General features: G+C 43.3%; 3 protein-coding genes across 10 annotated transcripts; all 3 read right to left on the minus strand.

The window, feature by feature from the left end:
* Window positions 1-760: 760 nt before the first annotated feature.
* LOC129589929 (uncharacterized) lies at window positions 761-2,049 on the minus strand. The gene is made up of 4 exons (XM_055484862.1): window positions 1,976-2,049; window positions 1,572-1,832; window positions 1,088-1,300; window positions 761-1,009 (listed from the first exon to the last, which is right to left on the minus strand). Exons 1-4 carry the CDS (start codon window positions 2,010-2,012, stop codon window positions 984-986), a joined length of 537 nt encoding a protein of 178 aa, XP_055340837.1. The 5' UTR covers window positions 2,013-2,049; the 3' UTR covers window positions 761-983.
* A 2,336-nt stretch (window positions 2,050-4,385) lies between these two features.
* Window positions 4,386-13,586, minus strand: LOC129589934 (uncharacterized). Its single transcript, XM_055484869.1, has 12 exons — window positions 13,287-13,586; window positions 12,934-13,216; window positions 12,553-12,649; window positions 11,971-12,463; window positions 9,748-9,951; window positions 9,312-9,685; window positions 6,147-6,277; window positions 5,994-6,083; window positions 5,819-5,928; window positions 5,376-5,728; window positions 5,174-5,298; window positions 4,386-5,058 (listed from the first exon to the last, which is right to left on the minus strand). Exons 4-12 carry the CDS (start codon window positions 12,419-12,421, stop codon window positions 4,908-4,910), a joined length of 1,989 nt encoding a protein of 662 aa, XP_055340844.1. The 5' UTR covers window positions 12,422-12,463; window positions 12,553-12,649; window positions 12,934-13,216; window positions 13,287-13,586; the 3' UTR covers window positions 4,386-4,907.
* A 1,109-nt stretch (window positions 13,587-14,695) lies between these two features.
* On the minus strand, window positions 14,696-22,780 carry LOC129589935 (uncharacterized). 8 transcript variants are annotated; one of them, XR_008690672.1, is made up of 12 exons: window positions 22,389-22,780; window positions 21,660-21,762; window positions 20,823-21,435; window positions 19,572-19,868; window positions 19,322-19,452; window positions 19,172-19,261; window positions 18,166-18,258; window positions 17,517-17,875; window positions 15,893-17,366; window positions 15,482-15,742; window positions 15,099-15,311; window positions 14,696-15,018 (listed from the first exon to the last, which is right to left on the minus strand). XR_008690672.1 is itself a non-coding variant. In XM_055484874.1 (12 exons), the coding sequence occupies exons 3-7, from the start codon at window positions 20,980-20,982 to the stop codon at window positions 17,854-17,856; spliced, it is 912 nt and encodes a 303-aa protein (XP_055340849.1). In that variant the 5' UTR covers window positions 20,983-21,435; window positions 21,660-21,762; window positions 22,389-22,780; the 3' UTR covers window positions 14,697-15,018; window positions 15,099-15,311; window positions 15,482-15,742; window positions 15,893-17,154; window positions 17,261-17,366; window positions 17,517-17,853. The 8 variants fall into 8 exon arrangements, 7 of the variants coding, with proteins under 7 accessions (XP_055340849.1, XP_055340848.1, XP_055340847.1 ...); XM_055484874.1 differs by having other exon boundaries at window positions 14,697-15,018; window positions 15,893-17,154; window positions 17,261-17,366; window positions 19,322-19,868; XM_055484873.1 differs by having other exon boundaries at window positions 14,697-15,018; window positions 15,893-17,154; window positions 17,242-17,366; window positions 19,322-19,868.

Below are 22,780 nucleotides of genomic sequence, written 5' to 3' on the forward strand. Positions count from 1 at the left end.
CAGCGACAAAAGAGTCCAATTGCCAGATTTCTTATCGTGATCGCTTTCACAGCTTTCAGCAGCCGGTTTAAGACTTTGCCTTGTTATCTAACCTTTGTCGTGTGCGGCAGTCAGTACAACGAAGCCGTTTCGGCTTTTAAATGCTTTGATACAAAAGGTCTTTTCCCTCAATGGAAGCACAAAAAAACCTGAACATACCGTCATCTGATACAGCCGCGCTTCTTCAATGTATACACATGTGTAAGTATAAAAAGAAAACCCTTGCAGCCATAATTATATGATAAAAACTGCAGCAGGTGAGCAAAAAAACCGCATGTCAAAGAGTGTGACATCCTTAAAAACTATTTTCAGCGCCAGTAAACCTGGCGCACGTGCTGATGTCTTGCTACTGTAAGGTTTCTGTGTTGGTGATAAATTAATACAATTAAATTTTATAAAACAAAAACAAACCACTAATTAGGGGTCTAACTGACCATTGGGATGCCTTCCACCACGAGCATGAGCATCGTTGCGCAGAACAACTAGTCAACGACGTGTAGAACAAGGCCTTATGTACGACAAGACCATACGAAAATTTAGTTAAACCCCGGAATTTCTGAATATATGATTGTGCCAACAAACAGCCACAGAAAATCACGCTTATCGCGAAGATTTGCCATTCGTGTGCTGCGAGATCGAGCCGCTCTTCTTCTCAACAGTTTCCTCGGTACATACAAGGATACAACTCTGCTCTATGTAGTAGCACCGGTAATGACGAATTTAATTTTTGATTCAAAATAAAGTAATTGGTTTATTTTATCCTGGACATACACACACAAGCTATTTGTGTAACAGCCAAGTTATGGAAAAGCGATGTACTCGCATCAGCAGAGGACATACACCAGCGATTTCGCAGCAGTAATTGTAGTTTTTTTCTAAGCTCCAAGAAAGCGGCGGCCTGGGGTATTCGATCACATCAATGGAGATTTTAGTTGCCGAATCCATTAATTATCTATAAACTGTACATCATCTGCAAAAAAAAAGCCAGTCAGCACATGTATAACCATTTATAAATTTTTGTGGATACGATGCAACGAATTTTTCATACCATTCCCGGTCACTTTCCACGATGGCTTTCCTTTAATACCGCGCAGGTTATCGGAGTGTGTCTGAGCACCAATATACGTCTTCCCGGCGGACGTGTCAATGGATAGACCACGGCAGTTCCAACCTTTGGCTTTGTCGTTGTCAAAAGCGCACGAGCCCAAGTATGTCTTTTTGTTCTTGGGCACATCTTTCAAAGTATCGGTAAACGTCACGGCTGTAAGAACATGCAGTAATGAATTAATAATCGGCGGCAGGCCGCAGTAACTGATACACAAAGTATTTTATAGTCAGTAGTACAGTCAGTAGTCGTAAATTAGGATGACTGTAAATAATTTATGGGGATTTTCGTAGTTTAAAATAGCCGGTTTTACCGACGCTGGTTTATGAATGATTTGTAATAATGGCTAATAATTTTTAATTTAGAATAATTATTAATAATTTATTCTAATTGAATACTACTCGCAGTCTGCCCAATTTCGACTTACCAAAGTCTTGCTTGGATTTGATGTCCCATTTGCTGGTGACGGGGGAATCGCTGCACTTATAGGAGAGGAGAGGATCGATCTTGATGTCGTCTATCTGTTTTTGCGGAATATCATTGGATGCCGGGCGGGCCTTGATTAATTTGTCGGTGTCCGCATTCGATGCGGCTGCGCATTTCTTCTGGCAGCCTTTTTCACCATTACTGTAAAACCGGCAAACGTAAGCCACCGGCGTCGCACTATCCACCAGTGCCGTAGCACAGACTGCAATAAGATCAGTGTAGTGGCTTACTGACCAACTTGTTAACTGCTGTCTAAATAACTAGCTAACTACTTGATTAACTAATTTTTCATTATAAAGCGTAAACCAGCGAAACGTTTTCTTGCTTAGATGAAGTTTTTCTTACCGCTTAAAACGACGACCATTCCGATCAGCTTTGCCATGGTATTGCAATACAGAAAACGAGGACGTCCAACGGTGAAATCGACACCAAGATAATCTTGGAAACTCAAGTGAAAACGCCGGTTTATATCGGCGAAGCGATTATGTTTTCACCGCTGCAGGGTTTTTGTTTATTCTGGATGGTCGTTATAGCTGACAAGTGGCGGTTGTATAAGACTGATAATCAGAGCCTAAAATCTTCAAAATCTATGTGAGCACACTTAATTTCGCAAAGAGGGGGGTATTGATTATTTGCTATGTATTTTCATACTTACTGACATAGCCACGACGCACGAGTGTGTATGCAGATAGAATTCGCGTTGGTAAATTCACAGAAAATTTTAGGGACATGCGTATCTAGTAAAACTGACAGTTATTGCAAAAAAAGTGAGCTGTGAAAAGGCGAAGTTGTTCGTTTTTTTGTGCAAATGGTTTGTCAGTACTACAATGGATTTTTTCGTGAATGCTTTGAGTCTGCATTAAAGCCTCGCGCGAAGCGCGAAGCCGACGGTGCTTTTTGACAAGAAAATACAAGAAATCCAATAAATTTACGTTCTTTTTTCAGAAATATTTCGGTTTGTCAAATTTGTTGAATAGATGTATATAATATATATAAAACTAGCGAAGGTTTTGTGTTGCGATTCGTTTTATCCCGTACTCTAAACATGGCAGGGGCCAGGCTGCATTGATGACCTTACGGTTGACATTCAGCAATGGTGTCCGTTTTGGACCAGGCGAACGGGTCTTTGATAAAGAGGAAGTAAACTAAAATAACCTCGAGCTTGATCGTTAAGATATTCTAATGGTTGACTGACATTCCAAGTGCTGCGACTAGCAGCTGTAAAACTATCGACAGGTAGATATCTGTATATATGCGCCACTACCCACCACGTTTAAACGTTATCATTTATACAGTAGACACTGGGCAAGTTTTAAAGTAACCATACTTCTGGCTATAACTCAAATGCACTACTGTGCATTTGTTGAACTTAGTAATAATGCTGTTTCGTAGGATGAATCCAACAGCGGAAATGAGAAAAAAGTAGATTAGCAATTTCGAAAAATGTAGTAATAAATGTGGCTATAACAAGATCCCTATAGTTTCCATTACGCAGGTGGCATTCCCTCTTAAACTCTCTCTGTAAATGAACACATTGTTGCTGGAACAACCCTTAGAATACCGCATGTCTGGCCAGAAAGGTCGTTCTCTGAGATGACTACAAGATCATCCCCGTGAAAGTTGAAGCATACGATACTTGTCCAGGAAATGACACAGTCACCGCGAGCAAATGCGCGGCTTGCGTAAATTTTAGATTTTCCACCCGACCCTGCCAACTGGAGGTCAACTAAGACAACGTAACCATTTCTCTGGGTTTGCTGATTAAAGATTGCTTTTCAGTATTATACGACCCTATGCACGCTACAAACTGCGTACGAAAAACATTTACTGTATAAGTGCTAACGGAAACAGCGCGGGTGATGTTACTACGGTCAACAAGACCACTATTGTGCACGAAAGTTCTGCAGCGAAAGAAGTGTGATTACTATGTATAAGACATGCCCACTGCCACATCTCCCACTGAAATTTAACGTTGCACGCATTGGCTTGTAGCTTTTTCTTGTTTGTTTGCGAAATTTTTTGTTCCCTCAAAAAAAAAAAGTAAAAAATCAATTTAGAAGCCGGTTAATTACACAGAAGGGGGGAGTATTGACAGTTTTCAAGCACAAGTTCCAATCTATGTGAGCACACGCACCTTTATGTGCGCACATTTTGTGCTATGTAAGCACAAGTTTTTAGGCCCTGCTGATAATTATGATAATTTGTGTAAGATGGATGGTACGCATGCTGGATTGCCTGCTGATTTAGAACCACAGCAACCGGTTCGACCGGCCGTTGTAGTTGAAAACGGAATACAGTCCGTACAAACGAGCAAACCGACTCATGGAAAAAGCGTTTTTGTTCCGGCTTTCACGTTTGTCTGCAGCCTGTTTTAGCGAAGACAGTATAATTGCAGTGCATAATCTGCTCAAAATCTTGGATAATTAATGACTTTGAGAATTTGGCACCAGCTGTAGTCAAATCCAGTCACTGCGTCTGGAAATCGGCAACGGTACATGTGATCCGTTCCACCGTAACAAAAATTTATTGAACCGTAATAGAGCATCGATTTCAGCAAATACGTAATAATAAATAATTATTATTCTCTATATAAATTTTAATTTTATTGTGGTCAAAATATAATTTAACGTTAAGAAAAATGCGGGTGGTTGATACTCATGAAATTTTTTTTACAGTGTACCTACAGTGCCGGCTCGCAGTAACTGTCGTCTACAATTCAGCACAAAATTCTATAGAAGTTATTGTACACCAAGCTACTCATCGACAATCGACACCTCAAAGAAAAATACATCGTCCAGAGATCTTGTTCTATTTTTAAAGGAGAAGAGGATTAACATTGTCAAAATCGGCTTTAGGCCACGGTGGTGAAATATGTAATATTAAACCGTTTGGGATTCTTTGCAGGATTTTGTACTGCTCTTAATTGCGTTTGTTTTGCGATGCGTGAGCAAAACATGAAAACGTAAACTTAAAGCGAGCAAAATACGAGAAAACACGAAGTATAATGTTAATCTGGTAAACTGTTGCGCTTATCCTTTTCCTGAGTTACAGGTCTGTTATGCTGTCTCTCGAGGTCTTTTTCTGGGATTCTCTAATATTCCGGAAATTCACCACACACGAAATCAGTGGATGCATTTATAGTTTACACAACCAGACGGTCCAGACGGTTTTGAACCGTATCTCCGATACCTTCAGTAATCATAGTACAAGTGCTATGTTTGTGCGGCTGCAGTCCTGCACCATCGAAATTCACTTAATAACAGTTTTCGTGGTGTCCTTAGAATTCCTGTTTGACGAGAACAGCGCTGGCATTGTTCCGCAAATACGCTTCCAATGTTACGTTATCAGGAAAACGCCAGAGATTCCAATATTTTTCAGAGTCCATTTCCGGATAAGTTAGGTTAAACTCAAACTTATCCACCGTTTCCCTGTAGAAATACATATTGCCTTATATTATTTATGGGTCATTGGTACGCTGTAACCGCCAGCATGCCGAAATACAGTATAAGTTACTGTGCAAGTTGTATCTTGCAGAAAACTTGCCCTTTAGGCAGCACAAAATCAGCGGAATGTCCGGTTAGTGTGACGTTTAAATACAGATCATCCACGGTTATCGGATTGGAATCGGTAAACGCTTTATCAACCGCCGCAAGAACGGCTTCCGCATTCTGTAATAACGATTCTACGGTGACGTGCTTGGATCGATGGTGCTTGTATAAGTCTATAAGATATTGATTTATATTACCAAATTCCATCCGCTCACATCCGTTGGTTTTTCGGTAGACTGAGTGAATTCCGGTTCAATTTTCATTAAATACAGTGCAAACGTGCGGGGCAAGGGACAACCGGTTGACCCGGGGAGAGACTGGTTAAAGCAATTCGGTGCTGTTATGTTGGATATCTTTTTAGGGGTGAAGCGCACACCGGGTACCAGAGGATTGAGATTAGCGGCTAATGTATGTGGGGATAATCTCCGGCGCAGCAGGAAAACATAGGTATATTCTCCCAGCTCATCCGTGGGATCCACCGTGGCTCCATTGCGGATAAACAGGAAATTAATGGCGGTGCTATTGAGAGTAGGGTTCCAGATGTGGACTTCTAACAAGCAAAGCGTTTGATCACGCAATAATCAGAACATATTTGTGAAACTAATTTCACTTTGTAAGAAAGACTGTAAATTCTCCTTACCATCGACTGGAAAGGAGATTTTGAGGAAATTCTCGAAAGCCGGCAGGAGTTGATAATTGATTGGTGGATCTGGGTAGACGCGAAATACGTTTTTCAGCTCGACGGTGTACCTAACAATGCGAGATACTGGCTGGGTGAAAGGCGTTCACGTTTGTCGAACATTCAGTGGCCTTACAAGAAATCTGCAAATCGCCAGACGTGCTCGATGCGGCCTTTCGTCAAGTCGGACGCCGTGACGGCCATGTCGCAGCGGGTGATCGTGTACCTATTGGTTATTAAATTGAATTAATTTATCATAACCACGATGCACTTTATTCTAGGTGAGCACCCTCGTGTTGTGCGAAGCGCAGACAGTTCCGTCAGATTTGTTATCCTAATGTTGTATTGAACGCCCTCAAGTGTCGCGGGATTGTTGGCGGACAGCGCTCTGGTAACATTATCCATTATGGCTTCACTTGACTACAAAAGAGCATTATTATTTTGACAATTTAGTAAAGTACTATGTAAATAACTATTCGAAGTGGCTATTTTGCCGCAGTGTTTGTGGCTAAATAGCCATTTGGCTATTTTGCCGCACTAGGGTGGGCGAAACAGCTTGTTGGCTGTTTTACCGCACACTGCGTTAAAATAGCTGCTCAGCTATTTTGTCGCACTATGGTAGGCAAAATAGTCAGTTGGCTATTTTGCCACACCATTATTGCAGCCTGTATCGCCAGTCGCCGCGTATTTCAAGGCGCTCTGTGCGGTAAAGTGCTGGAAGTTCTTTAAAATAGCGTTACTTACTTAAAGCAGAATCTTACAGAGCGTTACAGAGCAACCAAACACTCCAGCTCAAAATGTGTCACTGTTAGTCGAATTAAAATTCATTTTCAAAAAAGCCATGCTTCGAAGGTTTTAGTCCAGCATTCAGTACTGTTATCAGCAGCACAACATAGAGGCTAACAATTGTAAACAGCTTTACTGGGAAGTCACTAAACTGCAGCAAACAGGCAGCACGAAAATTCCTATCTGGAGCTATCTGCAGCGTGCCTGATGGTTGTAGCGCTGTGTTTTACGGTTTCATCCGAGCAAAGCCCGTAGGTTCACTTCAACCACCAGGTTACTCCGCGTGAGGGTCCCACTAACAGCCGGCATCTCGAACTACATATCCAGTCCGGTAAGAAATCGTGATTGTCTAGGATCACTGGCTTCCAGGACCTGTGTGGGGTATTCTCGGTTGATCCGAGTCTGGGTCCATACTTCCGGGGCTTTTTGGCTTTGGTCGGGTCCAAGCTCCACCGTTCGGAGTTCTTCGCTCGTACCGTACGAATACTGTTTCTATAACGGGTAGTGTGACATTAGCTCAAGGTCCCGTTAACAGCTGGTATGCTAGGTATGACTATTTCAATCCGATCGTTACGAGTCGATTATATAATTTCCCTGTTATGAACATCCTTCTGAGTGATGGAGGATAAAACCTGTCGTTCTGCCGGGACAAATAAGGAGGTATCTCTTCAGGAGTAATCCCGGTCCGGAAATATAGTTCTCGTTTGACCATCAGTCAACAAATGTCCAGGTTACATATCTACCTGCATACCCCTAAGCCGGACTTGTGATCACTGTGGAAACCAGGCATTTTTGTTCGATTACCTCCGGCGGAAACTGCGGTCGATGATTCGTAGGGGGCCAGACTTGAAATTCGTATGTGCAGGGATCGTTTGGGTAGGTAGTAGGTTGTGGCTAGAGGCCGCAATCTGCGGCAAATTAAGTTCATCACATCCCCAATTTGGGATGTGTTAAATTAACATGATGATTCGGTGAGGTTCGTCGCAGTCCATAGTGGGCTGTCGGCATGTCTGTTTACCGGTTTACGGTGTGCTGTGTCTTCTAATGGCATCCGTCACATCACGGTTCGCCTGTGGTGCCCCATATGCCGGTAAGCTCGGAGTCCGTATGCTGCCTGGGTCTCCGAAGTCCGACGCAGCCCTCGAGGAACCGAGACACCGAGAGGACGCGTTATTATTTGACTGGGTGGCATAGTAGCGTCGAGCTAATCTACTGGCGACGGTGTCCTCCCGCTCCTGGGTCCCGACGGCTCGAACATCCGGAACGATGGCGATATTTTTGCCATCGGCGCCGTTGATTTCGGCCTCCGCGCCGACTGCGAGGTTCCAAACCGGGTTGTTGTGGTCGCTATTGGGTCACTTTTCACTGATAATCTAGTCATCGGGATGACCCTGTATTAACCGGTAATCTCCTGGTTCTTGTCGGTAAAATCGCGAATTTGAGGGGTGCGATTGGGGTTTTGGTGGTTTTTAGATTCACCAACCGGTGTATGGCATCACCTTGGCCAAGGCGCTGTGAGTTGGGCCCATGGTACTGGAACTTAGTAAAATCTTTGGTTTTAGTCTAGACCGGAACTTCTTTCGGTTATGAACCGGATCTGGATCGCGGGTCGATGCTGGTCAGGTCTGCTAGAGCTCAGGTTTAGCAATAGCTCGCTATGGCCCTATGCTACGTTGCTGACCAGTGTGACGTCACGTACTTAGTGGTCTTGCGATTAGCTCTACGTCACGGGTGGCGTGGCCACCTGCGTGCAGGCGATAGAGCAAGCCACAAGAGGTGTCAACCGCCTCGAGTGTGCGGTCTCTGAAATTAGCAACACTTATAGTGGTCTTCTTCTGTCCCAGCGCTTTGGTCGGCTTAATGACGAACACGTCCGCCGAACGTGTTTGCTTGCCCAGACGTTTTAGCCGGGTGTACACGCAAGACGCCGTTCACACGGACTGCCGCTTTTATTGCTTGACCACATGCCGGTGACCATATGCACGTTTCATAGCAATACTCCCTGCATCCGTTTTTCGCGCTCTTTTGGTGTCGCTGTTTACTGTTTGTGTGAGTTTTTGGAAAAAGTCCGGCATAGCGTTCTTTGTCGTTGTTGTCGCGCTGGCTGGTAAATGCAAATTGTGGTATGAATGAATATAATTGTGATGTACAATTTTTGTTCCCCGGTTGCACCAGTGATGCGCTTAAAGGTGGTTTCTGGCACTAGCATACACGCGGGAAGATGTTTCGGTCCCCCGACTTGCTTCATTGCAGTTGCAAGAGTGCGGCAAAATAGCTGGCTAGCTATTTTAACGCAGTGTGTGGTAAAATAGCCAACAAGCTATTTCGCAAACCATAGTGCGGCAAAATAGCCAACTGGCTATTCTGACGCAGTGTGCGGCAAAATAGCCTGAGGGCTATTTAGACCCTTATTGTCATACTGCGGCAAAATAGCCATAGCCATAACTATTTCATGTAAGTGTTACTGTAGCGGCTCGATCAAGTGGCACCACAGAGTCTGTGTACGGGAAATCAGCACTTGCAAAATGTACACAGCCCGTGCTTGCAAAGCGCATGAGCGTGCACACGCTGCTGTGTGCTGTTTTTCGCACACCAACCCTGTGGTGCCACTTGATCGAGCGGCTACAGTATATGATGTTCAATAAAATGAACGGTCGCTATGCCCTACCAGTTTCTGATTGGGTGGTGTCAGATAATACAGCGTAAAAGTGTCGCGTAACGGACAGCCAGAGTGTTTAAAATCCCAGAATTTCCGTCCCTCTTTGCAGTCCGTTTGAAAGACCTCCCACTCGGTGTCGTTTTTGAGGGCGGGTGGTGTGCGGGATAGAATACCGTCAGGGGGCCCGAAAATCGTCTGCTCTTCTTTAAGGAAATACCGCCCGGCTTCCAGCCGCGCGTATATTCCGTCCGCATACAGCATCCGGGAGTCCAGATCAATCGCCTGGTCATCTTGATCAACCACGCGGACAAAAAAATGGATGGCGGTACCGTTCTCCACGTCCGGATTCCACAGTATCACCGTCACCGCCTTCGGCTGTCGCTCTTTGTGTGAAATACAAAACAAACTTTTATGCAAATAAAAATGTTAAATAAACACAGGTTACGGGAAATTTTGGAATTAGGCCAGATGGATCCCAGGGGACGGTCGTCACTTAATCCGCTTTCCAGTTGGCAACCTATTTGTTTCTGTATGTCAGGCAAACGTTGCATGTTAACCGTCTCCGAAGCGAATAAACGGAATGAAAATTCTGGATCGCCGATAGAAGGGAGTCCTTGTATATGCTGTGATTGCGCATATATTGTTCCCTCTACGAAGACGGGGCAGGGGATAAAAGGTGGCAGTGGCACCTGCCACTGGCAACTGCCACCGGCAGTGGCAGTTGCCACAACGCGTTCTGGCAAGCGATAAAACGTGGCAACTGTTAAAAATTCAGAATCAGCTTGAGACAGTTTTGCCATCCAACGATAAGTTTTTGGGAGTATTAAATGAGTGCTGTTTTGGAGACGCAGCTGTCACAGAATTCACTCAGAATCAGTGTCGCTCACGATCGAAGCGCGGTAACGCTGCAACGCTGTTTTGGAGACGCAGCTGTCACAGAATTCACTCAGAATCAGTGTCGCTCACGATCGAAGCGCGGTAATGCAAGGTATCGTAATTATAATGCGACGGTAAAGCATTCAGCTAAGAGCAAGCTATCTCCAGAAATCGTTTGATTTTGGATACTACATTACACATAATGAAAAGCTAAGCTACAGGCGCGTGGCTGTAGGGCTGAGTCTGACGCTGACTACTAAACAGAGACAGACTATTAAAATTGGTCTTGTTAATTTTTATCGTTATGTTAGGGTTTTCTTAATTTTAAATTTCTTTGTTTCTTGGATTTCTTAGGCTTTCTAAAAACAAACAAACCAATAACTCTATGCAAACCTAAAAACCCTAAGAATTGTAAGGAACGCAAAAAGCGCAAGAAACCATAAAAAAAATTAAAAAGTCATAAAAGGCTTAAAAAATGTTTTGTCTATGCGAGTCAGACTCCAATGCCACGGCAGACACAATGCAAGCCGAATTGCAAGCGTTTCTGTCCATTGATGGATGTGGCAGATGTGACGGTGGCCGCATTGAAGTGCCCAACACCGGCTTAAAGTCCTCAAAGTCTTCCATTACGCCTAACAAACTATTAGACAACGAAAAGGTAAAGGCCTGCTCGGTTGACTCTGCCAAACAAAGAGCGCGTCTGGATTTAATTCTTTATGAATCTACGCTGTAGGTAGTCACTAGGTACTACAGATTTACTCGGCTTCCTATTATTTCGTCCACCATTCACTTTGTCTACCATTCATTTCGTCCACCACTCACTTTGTCCACTAATTATTTACGCAATTAAACAGCAGAGAACCGTTTAAACCGAAAAAAAAACCATTAAAACCTAAGAAAACCAGCACATAAGAAATCTACAATTACATAAGAATTACCTAAGAAACCCAAGAAATCCTGAGAAAACCTAGAGCATTGTAATTGTCTTCAGCATAATGTTTGGTGCTGTAATAATGTGTGTTGCATAATGTTGTAATCGTTTCCTAAAAAAACCAATGAATGAGTTGCGGAAACCTAAGAAAACCTAAAGCACTGTAGTCGTTTTCAGTAGTGTTGACGGTTGCGTCAGACCTACCGAAGTAGGTGCGGTAGTGTGAATCGAACCGTATGGTGGACAAAATGTACGGTGGACAAAATGAATGGTGGACGAAATGAGTGGTAGACGAAATGAGTGGTGGATAAAATGAAGGGACACCCGGACACGGATTTACTCGGTGTGCAATATTTTTAATTCCGTTTGTTTTCGTTTTTTATCTTTTGTGGACAAACCCTGAGCGAACACTAGGTTCGGTACCCCTCGTACTAATTCGCACAAAGAATGTTTTTTATAATCAGGATTCACCATACTTGACGTGGACCATGCACGTGCCCGCTTTCAAGAGTTTAAGGATCTTTGAGCTGTTAATAAGGAGAAAAGTGGTGCCTTCCTTCGGTATCTTGATTTTCGAATTTTTAACTGTTGCCACGTTTTATCGCTTGCCAGTACGCGTAGTGGCAACTGCCACTGCCGGTGGCAGTTGCCAGTGGCAGGTGCCACTGCCACCTTTTATCCCCTGCCCGAAGACGGCGCAGTTCACGATTGTCATGTTCGACCTTTCAAAAAGAGAAAATTACAAATCATGGCCAGCTGTTGTGTACTTCCGTGCTTATAGAAAAAAGAACAAAATGTTAAACTACGTGGTATTAAGTGACGGCTTGTTGTTCGAAGCTACGTACGAATTCGGATACGGACCATAAGACTGGGTGCTGGGCAAGGCAACACGTGGGGTCGCGCCGGCAATGCGCACGGCAGCGTTGTGACTGCAGTCTGACTCTGAGCTCAGTGGGTCTCGGTTAAATAGAGCGTCTAGCTGAAGGAGATTCTGGACACTGCTTTCTATTCGTAGAATGTCCAAATTCAACTGATTTGGAGGAATTCGGAAAACAAACGGCACAGCCGGAACAACTGCCTGATCGTAGACACGCACACCCTTTTCCAACAGCTTCTGCATAAATGTCCCCTTATTTGGATGGGGAATGCGTAGTCTTGGCAGCGCGCTCCCAGATGACTCCGTTTTGATAGCGATCAGGTTTGAGATATTAGACATAAATGTCTCCTTAGTTGGATGAGTAATTCGGCGTTTCGTCATCGCAGGCGTAGATGGCTTCGCTTTAGCACCGCCCAGGCTTGAGACATTAGACATGACGATAGTGTAAAGGTGTAAAGTAGGCGCGCAACCGGCAACCTGCAATAATTTGGAACCGCAATACTTTTAACTGACAGTTCGAACAAACAGCGCAAAATGCACGGCACTTCGTTACACAGTAAAAATACCCTGCGACGGTCAACGTATCCCCGGAATTCAGAAAGGTCACTAGACGGGCATGCGGCGCGTCGGTCGGCAATGCACTCGAACTATTGGCGTACTCATCTGTAAGCATGATAAATTGTGTAAACGATTCTTGATGCTTGCACATGTAATCTAGGAGTTTATTTTCTTTCCGCCTGACTAACATTTCAAAGGCTAAGCGGATCTACACTTTGTTCGCACAAAAATTAAAACCGGTTTCTTTCTCTCCGCTCAGACAACTTACGTCGTACGCTTAATATGAACATAGAAGTTAGAACCATTAGGTTGAGCTTCAAGAACTCATATGTGGTGAAAAGGGAATATTGTCATTAATTGCAGGTTTATAAGTGTCTTCTGCATTTTACCGAATTGTGCTTTCCATGCATGATTTAAAGCAGACTCCAATTCCGGCACCGAGAGATTGGCAGAGTGAATGGTCACCCGATGGTAGCCCATACGATCCGGGAGCGCGAAGAGCTGCTCAAACGGACTTAATTTCCAGATCAACCAGATCCAAAGGAGCATTCTTTCGCTGTACATAGAACATCACACCCTCGCCATCCAACTGTGGTAGTCGATACATAGCCGATCGTTCGGTGCTGTTTTTATCGGAACACAAGCTGAACGTGACCAGCGTATCGTTGATTTCTGCAATCAACAGTTTCGCAGTTTAACAGCGCCAGCCAATAATCAAGCCACGGAGTAACGGCTGACTTACGTGAGACGGATTGCTGAAAAGCGGATGGAGTTTGTAGGCCATTGGCTATTCGTACATAGCACTGTACCGCTTCAGCAGAAAACCACATTAACAGTAGCCATAACTGCAGTTGTGATCTCAGCATGATGGTCGGGAAATGTTATTATTAGAGGAATTGCCAAAAGATTCAAAGACCGTAGAAGCAACAGGTAAAATTTGTGCGTCTTGAATTACAACAAATTTTACAGCATGAATGAACCAGCAGGAAAAGACGGTTAGGTCAACCTGCCACGGAAGAACGATGGTGCGGAACGTCAACTTTCTCAGTGCCTGCGACAAAGAATAATTATGTTCACTAGCGACTACCTGCTTTTTTTAGCTGGTAGTTGTTTAGCTGGTTTAAGATCCTGCCTGCTTACCTGGAATCCTCTAACCTGTTGAAACAAAGTTAGAATTAGAGTTAAGAAGCTGCTTCGGCTTCAAACACTTTGGCACAAAAGGTCTTTTCGAAGCCTGATCGAACCAGACAAAAGCTACCACAGCCTTGAATATCAAAAGAACCATTTCTGGTAAGTTAAAAAAGCCGTTCAGGCGTTGCAATAAAACCAGTATGTGTAGATCGACGTGAAGTTAGTTTCATTTCAAAGAGCAATGTTTGCAGCATATACAAGTTGAGCTGTGCCAACGATGAACAAAAGTATTATGGTTTTATAAATTATTTTTAAAAGCAGGGTGGGGTTGGAAGTTGGCCGGAATTAAAAAACCCGTACTTACCCATTTCTAACCAACAATTCCTGTGATTGAACTATTCACAAGATTTTATGTCACGTTGCTGTTTCGTGTAGGGGTGTTGTTTCTGGTTTTCTACTGTAAAGAGCTGCGCTGTCATGTTTGGCCAGCAAACGGCAGAACTGAGAGCTCGGACATTTGGTTCTCGTGAAATCCGCAAGTTGGACCAACGCCTACCAACCCAATTTCGTGTTTTGCGGCTTGCGCAAATTTCGACACGAATTTAGTTGTCTACAATGTAAACTAGCATGCTTTTTTTGCTAGAACACGGTTTGATGATTTTGATGGCTATTAAATTTTTTATCGAACGGTACCTAGCTAGTTACTGTAAGATGAGTGATTCGCGAGAAAGAACCGAAAGAGTAGAAGGCCATTGTGTTCATCCACCCGGTATGACTGACTGTGCCAACAATCAGCTACCCGTATAGCGAATCACGCTTACCGCGAAGATATGCTATTTGTATGTTGCCGGTGGGGCCCACTCTTCTTTTTAACAGCGCACCAGTGGCGATCTACGGAATTCACTGTTTGATGCAGTGATCTGTACTCAGTGCGGTATCTCTTTATGTCTAAAAATTCGGAGCTAATATTATTTCGCTGTCTGTTGTCTGTTTTGCTAAATTTCACAAAACACAGACTCGGTTTTTTAGCGCTGTTTCCTCGGTACATACAAGGTGACAACTCTGCTCTATGTGACAGTACCGGCAGTGACGAATTTAATTTTTGATTAAAAAAAGCAATTGTTATTTTCTCCTGCATACATCACACACACAGGCTATCTGTGCAACAGCAAAGTTAAAGAAAGCGATATACGAATCAGCAGAGGACGTGCACGAGCAATTTCGCAGGAGCAACTATGATTTTTTTGTTAGGATCTAAGAAAGCGGCGGTGTAGGGTATTCCATCACAGCACATAGAGAGTTTAGTTGCCGAAACCATTAATTGTCCACAAACTGTACATCGTCTGCAAAAGGAAAAGCCAGTCAGCACGTGTGCACCTTTGACGCATAAGTGCGGATACGATCCAAACGTATTATTTCATACCGTTTCCGGTTACTTTCCACGATGGCTTTCCCTGAATAGCGCGCAGGTTATCGGAGTGCACCTCTCCGCCACTGTATACCTTTCCGGCATCCTTGTCAATGGACACAACGCGGCAACTCCAGCCTTTGCCTTTGTCGTTGTTAAAGGCGCACGATCCCAGGTATGTCTTCTTGTTCTTGGGCGCATCCTTCAGGGCGTTGGTGAACCCGGCCGCTGTATAAACCATACAATAATTGGATTAATAAAAATCAAGGGGGTGCAGAACGGGTTTAACCGACACTTGTATATAAAGGATTTGTTAAAATTACCAAAATTTAGAATAAGTGATGAAAATAATTTATTATAATTGAATACTACTCGTAATCTGCACAGTTTCGACTCACAGAATAACTGCTTGGATTTGACATTCCATTTGCTGGTGACCGGGAAATCGCTGCACTTATAGAAGAGGAGCGGATCGATCTTGGTGTCGTCGATCTGTTTTTGTGGAATATCATTGGATGCCGGGCGGGCGTTGGTTAATTTGTCGATGTCCGCATCCGATGCGGCTGCGCATTTCTTTTGGCAGCCTTTTTCACCGTTGCTGTAAAACCGGCAAATGTACGCCACTGGCACCGCACTATCCACCAGTGCCATAGCACAAACTGCAAGAAGATCAGCGTAATGGCTTACTGACTACAGTAGCTTGTTAACTGCTGACTATATAACTAGCTTACTACTTGATTAATTAATTTTTCTTTATAAAGAGTAAATCAGCGAACGGGTTTCGGTTGGTTTGATGAAGTTCTTCTTACCGCTTAAAACGACGACCATTCCGATCAGTTTTGCCATGGTACAGCGGTACAAGAAACGAAGCAATTCGGCAACGAAATCGACACCAAAACAATCTGGGAAAATTCAGATGGAAACGGCGGTTTATAACGGCGAAACGGTTATGTTTTTCACCGCTGCAGGGTTTTTGTTTATTCCGGATGGTCGATCGTTATAGCTGACACGTGGCGGTTGTGTAAGAAAGTTAATTACATATGATAATTTATGTAATATGGATGGCAAGGATGTAAAGTCTGCTGATTTAGAACCACAGCAACCGGTTTTAATTGGCATTTCTTGTAGAAAACGGCATGCAAACCAGCACATCTGTACAAACCAGCACATCTGCTCGTGGAAAAAGCTTTTTGTTCCGGCTGCCGCTGTCGCCTTTAGCCAGCTTTTGTCAGTTAAGTAGTTGTAGAGTGCAGTCTGCTCGATAACGCATACGAATTTGGCATCAGCTGTAAAATATCGGAATCCAGTTACCGCGTCCGGGAATCGCAGGTGCTGCAGATTATCCGTTGTTCCAAACCAAAAACTGTTGAATTGCAATCGAACTCGGACTGCAGCAGATACCATAATTAAATCTAAATATATATAAATAATAAATTTCTTGCGGTCAACAAACACATAATTTGCACTTAAAAAAGGCTTTTTGCTAATTATTTGCTGTGCCACGAATGTTGGCTCCCAGCAAATTGATATCGCCTAAAATTAAGCATAATCTTCCATACTGGATGTATTGCTATTTAAAGCTATAATAAATACGCATACATTGCAAATCGTAATGTATGCGTATTTATTATCACGATTGTAGAAACTGTAAAATGCGACAAAAATTAAAACCACAGTGCGACGCGAAAACTCTCTGCATAGAATGCTGAAGCTGGCCTTGAATTAATTAAAGTTCTTTCTCGCTTGCAAAAAAGCGAAACTTGAGTCAAGTGTTCTAGCGGCGACTCTTCTACTCTGTAAGTGACATTTCGTGGCCTTTCAACTGTCAAATCTTGTATTGTGCTAGTGGTTTTATTTAAACTGTACTAGCTCTATTTGGATGTTTTCTTGGACACTTCAGCCTACACATGTACATTAAGGCGGTGATTAAGCAGTAGCGTAAACAGCGGACGCCTGGTCCCGCAAAGAGATGTCCAACATTGCGCGATCTGGCAGGCGCCACACGTTCCAGTATTTGCCCGAGTCCGTCTCCGGATACGTCAGCGTAAAGGTGAAGTTTTCCACCGTTTTCCTGTATGCGCATTAACAGACTCCGTTTACAGTGTTACCACTTTGCCTTTGTCCCAACAGCCGCACTCTTTCTACAAGCTCTACGTACCCGTCAGATGTCACATTACCTCTGGAATGCCCGGATAGCGTAACATTGAGGTAAAGATCATCGATGGTCAGTGGATTGGCTGCGGAGAAGGCGTTGCCCACGGCATGCAAAATAGCGTCCATATCCTACCAATCCAGTTAATAACGAATTTATGCGCGTAGTACGAGTCGATACTTCAGGAAAATATCGATCACGGAAGCGTTCTTGTTTGCCCGGTTCCAACATACGGTTTTCCATTACACAGTTCAATCAGTGCAGCTAATGAGTTTCCTTACCAAATTCAATTCATTGTACAGTTCTTCGTCGCTGCTGCCCATCTTGGCCCAGAAAGAAAACGTTGCCGGCAGCGAAGATGTGCTGCGTGCGAGTGTCGACGGATTATCGCATAGTTTCCTTGATTGGTTTATGGTGCACGTTGTCTCTGGACACTTAAATTCCACCAACTGTGCCAGTGCATTAAAGAACGTCTCTGTCATATTTATACTACGGCACACATGGTCGTAGATCCTTGTGCCAAAGTCTGAACCGGGATCGACGGCCAATTCTCGAGTATTACCATAGACATCGGCTCCAGCGAGCAACACGTGAAAATCAATCACGTTTCCCGTAAGGTCACGCTGCCATACATGCACGTCTAGAAAACCAGCGTCCTTGTTTTGATATTAATAATAATGTTCTACTTAATAAACAAACAATCAATCAACCAATACAAGGAAGTATACATATATTATATACATATGCTGATATGCATAATACCAAATTAATATTATGCACTTAATTAATGTATTAATGCACATACGCGAACGCGCTTCTAAACCTTGCATTGTTTTATGACATTCTCTAGATAAGTGAATTTTCTATACAGCAGTAGTGTTGTACGGTATACAGCGACGTATAGCATTAGCAGCGTAATGTGTATCATACTCCTTGGCGAGGCTCTCAAACATCGGCAATAGCTGATAATTGACTGGTGCGGTTGGATAAACGCGAAACGGTTGATAAGGCTGGAAAATGCCTCTGCAATATTAAATGGACACTCACTCGCAGGTTGCACCATTAATTGTAAGGGGAATATGCGGTACAGTATATGGCAGTATCAGCCACTGAATAATAATATCCAGTTACGCAGATATACTGCTATACTCCTTAATATTTGCAAATATATGTACATCGATTTTTCTCATATTTTGCTCACTTGTTTGATGACATTCTCTAGATAAGTGAATTTTCTATACGTACAGTACTCTCTATATAAGACCTTTCTATGTAAGTTGCACAAAGCAGATTCCTAAGCAGAGAACGGTACTGACGCTAAAACCGTTTTGCTCACTTTAATTATATGGTGTCATATTTTGTTCACCAGCACAACCCCCATACGGCATGCTGTATCAATAACTGCAGATTTCTGATTGTACGACTAGCCTTTCCATTTGGTTTTTCGCTGCTATGTATTCTTATAACAAATCGAAATTGCTGAAAACTAAAACTACGGTAGAAAACTAAAACTACTGTTGAACTACGGTAGAATGCGTGGAAGATCCTTCTCCATTGCTCCGGTCTACTTCACGTTGTTCCTTTTGTGTTTTCATGAAAATTTATTGATGTTTATGCTTCAAAAGTAACGGAAGAACGTTTTACTATGAAAATTAGTCTGTAAGTAAGTTTAGTTTCTGTAGTTTAGTTAGGGAATTGTAACAGCTGGTGAGAAAAATTTGAAAACGTAAACTTACTGTGAGCAAAATATGAGAAAAATCGAAGTATAATAAATACTCCATGTTTAAAATTTAGACAATAAAGAAGCATCTCTGTCTTCTCTCGGGTTATAAGGTAATGTACTCGAAGTTAAAGCAGCCGTAGCATTCCCGTTAACAACAGCTACTAGGAAAGAAACACAAACACAATAATAATCAAAACACTAAAACATTCTTACGGTGAAGTGGGAAATCGCCATATATGTTCAATCCTTCCACTGGTCAAGTTGGACAGGGCGAAGGCCATGGTAATGCAGAAGACTATATATCTATTAAAAGAGCGGATAATTTTATTCAGAGATTGGACACTTGACACCGAAGCCGGGTACCCTCGTATGGTCCGGAATTGAGCCAGTGGTGCGTGACTGACGAGACTGATCTTATACCCTGCACCCATGACTGTCAGAGGATTCGCGATGGCAAATTGCTTCGTCACATTGGCCAGCACCGTTTCCATGAACTGCTCTTGAAGAGTGTGAAGATGGTATGGATTGAAAGTACCTGACTGAGGTGCTAGTGCGCTATTCGGTGGCACGATATAATGCAGAGCAAATGTTGGGCGTAACGGACATAACCAACCGTATGTGAGATCCTGTAGTTTCTTCCCTTCATCGCAGTCCGCGAGAAATCGTTCCCAATGTGGGTCGGATGGCTGGACGACCGGTGCGCGCGACAGGGCAAACGATCCGCGGAGCCAATCAGGTCGAAAGCGAGCCTCTTCCAACCGCTTATATATACCGTCAGCATACAGCATGCGAGAATCCAGATAGATGGAGTGTCTGTAGCTTTTTACCAACCGAATAAAGAAATTAATAGCAGTGCCGTTGTCGACGTCAGGATTCCACATAAACACCATCAGCGACTGCTTCTGAGTGTCTAAAAATTGTGATATTGTTATTGGTGTGATGCTTGTTATTGTGTGATTCATGAATTCTATCAGTGATTGTTGTGCCATAGTATGGCGTCATTCGACCGTTTTGCCGCACAATACGTCAAAACAGCCTTATTTGATTTTTACACACCTGTATCTGTAGCTGACAAAACCCAGGAGAAAATTGAACAAATTAAAAGTCTTAGAACGCTAAAAAACAGAGGAAATCCAGGAAATAGAGGAAATCCTTAGCTATTAATATTAAGAAACCAAAGTATCTAAAAAAGAGCCAATTGTCTATTACACCGGCAATGTTGCTGCAGAATTGTTAAACATAATTTTGGCGCAGTGTTCGGCAAAAATCGCCACTTCAAGCAGTTTTGCTTAGCTTTCGGCTAGATTAGTTTGTTTGTTTGTTAACTGTTGTGCTTTGTACCATACTACTAAATGATCTTCTTGTCACGCCAAGGCACGCCGTATAGACCTTGCCATTGGGCACTGCAGATTTACTGGAAGCTGGCCAAGCTGCTGCCAAACCTGACTTTCGTTTGGGGTCTTCGTTTATTAAGTTTTCCTTTCTTGATTTGGCCAAGTGGCATTTTATGCGGACGTCGCACCGCTTACAACACACTCGATAACCCACCATACCCTCGAAAACCCTCGATAACCCGATAACCCTCGATAACCCACCACCTTCCGACTGCGGTAGTCGGAAGAGTGGAGTAAGCTCTGGACTTCGTGAGTGGCCGCACACAATGCTCCCACTTCCGCTAGGCACAATCGGATGTCGTGCCTGGCGGATGCTTGTTTTTTATGGTTTTTAAAACAAACTGAGCTAAACCCAGGTAAACAGCTTGGCCAGTTTACAGTTATGATGGTAAGCTGGCCAGAACAGGAAGCCACAACATGGCGAACCACTTAAACAGTGCTTTAGTATCAAGGCCGTGTTTATGGCTTACCTATAAAGGATAACAGGATCTTCATGATCTGCTTCTGGAAATATGGTAGATCTTGCACAGTAATGGGTTTGGGGGAAAATAAACGGAAGGACCATTCTGGACTGGGCTTTGCATCCTGTGAATCGTCAGCGGTATCTGACAGGTTTTCCGTCGCGTTCATAAGAAATTTCTCGCAGTTAAATCAAAAAATCTTTGTAGATGAACAATTAATATAAGAATGCAAGAAACGTAGGATACGAGTACGACTGCCATGAATTAACGATAAATACTACTGTTCAGGTGCGCGTACTGTGTACTTGGTCTTCTTTCAGATCTAGATTGCCGGCGTAATTCATCGGTTTGCACGCCGGGTGCGTCGACTATGAACGGGATGTCGCTTATTATTTCACCCATGATCAAACAAGGATAATCATCTGGCGGCATCGGGAAAACCGGAGGCGTCGTTTCATTGTACACTTGTACGCCATGTTCACGCAGTTTCAGTATGAATTCGTATTTTGGTGTAGGGGCTATTTTGCGAGGGCGAATCGTTGTAGCATGCACTGCAGTCGCCTCAGCAGAATGCGAAGCGTTCGACATGACGATGACATAGAGTATTCGTGTTGCCGATGAACTACAACAATTCGTACCATACATCGTTTTATCTGTTCAATATTATGCCACTGCCGGCGGCAAACTATTGGTAAATCGCTGCACATCGCAAAATTCTTGTTAGGACATTCTACTTCAACGTATGGGTTAGCCACTCGATAAAATAAATTTTATTTTGGAAAACAGTGTACGTAATCTTGGTCCTAATATATACACACGTGTATCGAAAAAGTGACAACAACTTACCCGGATTCAGATATCCCGTCCTGGGAATTCAGCATAGATAACATTCGCACACGTGGCGCGTCCGTTGGCGCAGCGTTTGGACTGCCGGTAAATTGCTCTGCAACTGCAAGCGTTAGTTTGGTTAGTTTTCCCTCCCGTATGCCTTTTGTTTTATTACGGGAAATAACAACGGGATTTTTTAGCGTACAGTAAACTCTGTGAGATTGAACAACTGCGAATAATGGACGAAAGCAACTGCGAATATTGAACAGTTGCTTACATTGAACACTTTGAAGGAACCGTAGGTGTTCAAATTACACAGATTTTACTGTACTGGTAATTTTTCACCTATGATCAGGCCGTTACTTTCAAGGCGGTTTTGTCGACTAACAGCTCCAGGAAAATCTACCGGTTCATAAAACCAGTCTTCTTCAGATTGAACACCCAGATAAGTAATAACGAGCGTTTTTGCACCTAACCGGTGTGCCACGGTCTTTTTCGAATTTTGCAGGGCTTTATAAAAGTTTTGAATGTCATTGTGCAACCGGAAGAAATATCAGAAATTTTGGTTCACCCATGTACAAAGTGCCCGCCCACTTTCCTTAAACTGAATAAATTTTATGCTCCATTTCAGTGTGAAATATCGAACCCCATTAAAGGTGGCACTATCACCGGGCCGAAAAAATCAATTCAAAATTTTCGATCACAGAGTACATGAGTATATTGTTCGGTTAATGCATAAGCCTTTACCGAAGGCTGCCTTCCATGCATGATTGAGCGCGTCCTCCAGTTGAGAAACCGATAGATTTGTTGATTAAATGACAACCCCATGGAGTCCCATCCGGCGTGTCGGTGACAGTAATGTTTTAAGCTCATCCAAAATATGGAGAAGCTGCTGATCCAACGGTATATTCTTCTGCTTCATATAACACGTTATACTGCTCAATGCCGGCAGTTCAGCTGCAAAGAAGCCTGTTTTGTCGAGCCACCATTCAGCAACTAATCGAAATAGCTAAGCTTGCCTGTCTTCAGACCGTTGGCTACGCGTACATGACTCTGCGCTTCAACTGCCAGTATCCACATAGATATCGGCCAAAACTGCACTGGTGCTCCCCTCATGTTTGCTCTAATTATTTTGAAAA

This window comes from Paramacrobiotus metropolitanus, unplaced genomic scaffold (genome assembly GCF_019649055.1).
Source record: "Paramacrobiotus metropolitanus isolate TYO unplaced genomic scaffold, Prichtersi_v1.0 Parri_scaffold0000038, whole genome shotgun sequence".
Taxonomy (NCBI): domain Eukaryota; kingdom Metazoa; phylum Tardigrada; class Eutardigrada; order Parachela; family Macrobiotidae; genus Paramacrobiotus; species Paramacrobiotus metropolitanus.

Excerpts from the sequence above, each read along its gene's own strand:
- LOC129589935 (XM_055484871.1), bottom strand. The coding sequence starts at position 20,982 with ATGAACGCGACGGAAAACCTGTCAGATACCGCTGACGATTCACAGGAT. Across the intron at positions 19,262-19,321 it reads CAATTCCGGACCATACGAGG|ATATATAGTCTTCTGCATTA; the intron begins GTACCCGGCTTC and ends CTCTTTTAATAG. Across the intron at positions 18,259-19,171 it reads TGGCGATTTCCCACTTCACC|AGGCATTTTCCAGCCTTATC; the intron begins GTAAGAATGTTT and ends TTAATATTGCAG.
- LOC129589934 (XM_055484869.1), bottom strand. The coding sequence starts at position 12,421 with ATGTCTAATGTCTCAAGCCTGGGCGGTGCTAAAGCGAAGCCATCTACG. Across the intron at positions 9,686-9,747 it reads GCCTAATTCCAAAATTTCCC|AGCGACAGCCGAAGGCGGTG; the intron begins GTAACCTGTGTT and ends TTTCACACAAAG. Across the intron at positions 5,299-5,375 it reads ATGTGAGCGGATGGAATTTG|AATGCGGAAGCCGTTCTTGC; the intron begins GTAATATAAATC and ends TCGTTATTACAG.
- LOC129589929 (XM_055484862.1), bottom strand. The coding sequence starts at position 2,012 with ATGGCAAAGCTGATCGGAATGGTCGTCGTTTTAAGCG. Across the intron at positions 1,301-1,571 it reads CAAATCCAAGCAAGACTTTG|CCGTGACGTTTACCGATACT; the intron begins GTAAGTCGAAAT and ends ATGTTCTTACAG. Across the intron at positions 1,010-1,087 it reads GTGGAAAGTGACCGGGAATG|ATGATGTACAGTTTATAGAT; the intron begins GTATGAAAAATT and ends TTTTTTTTGCAG.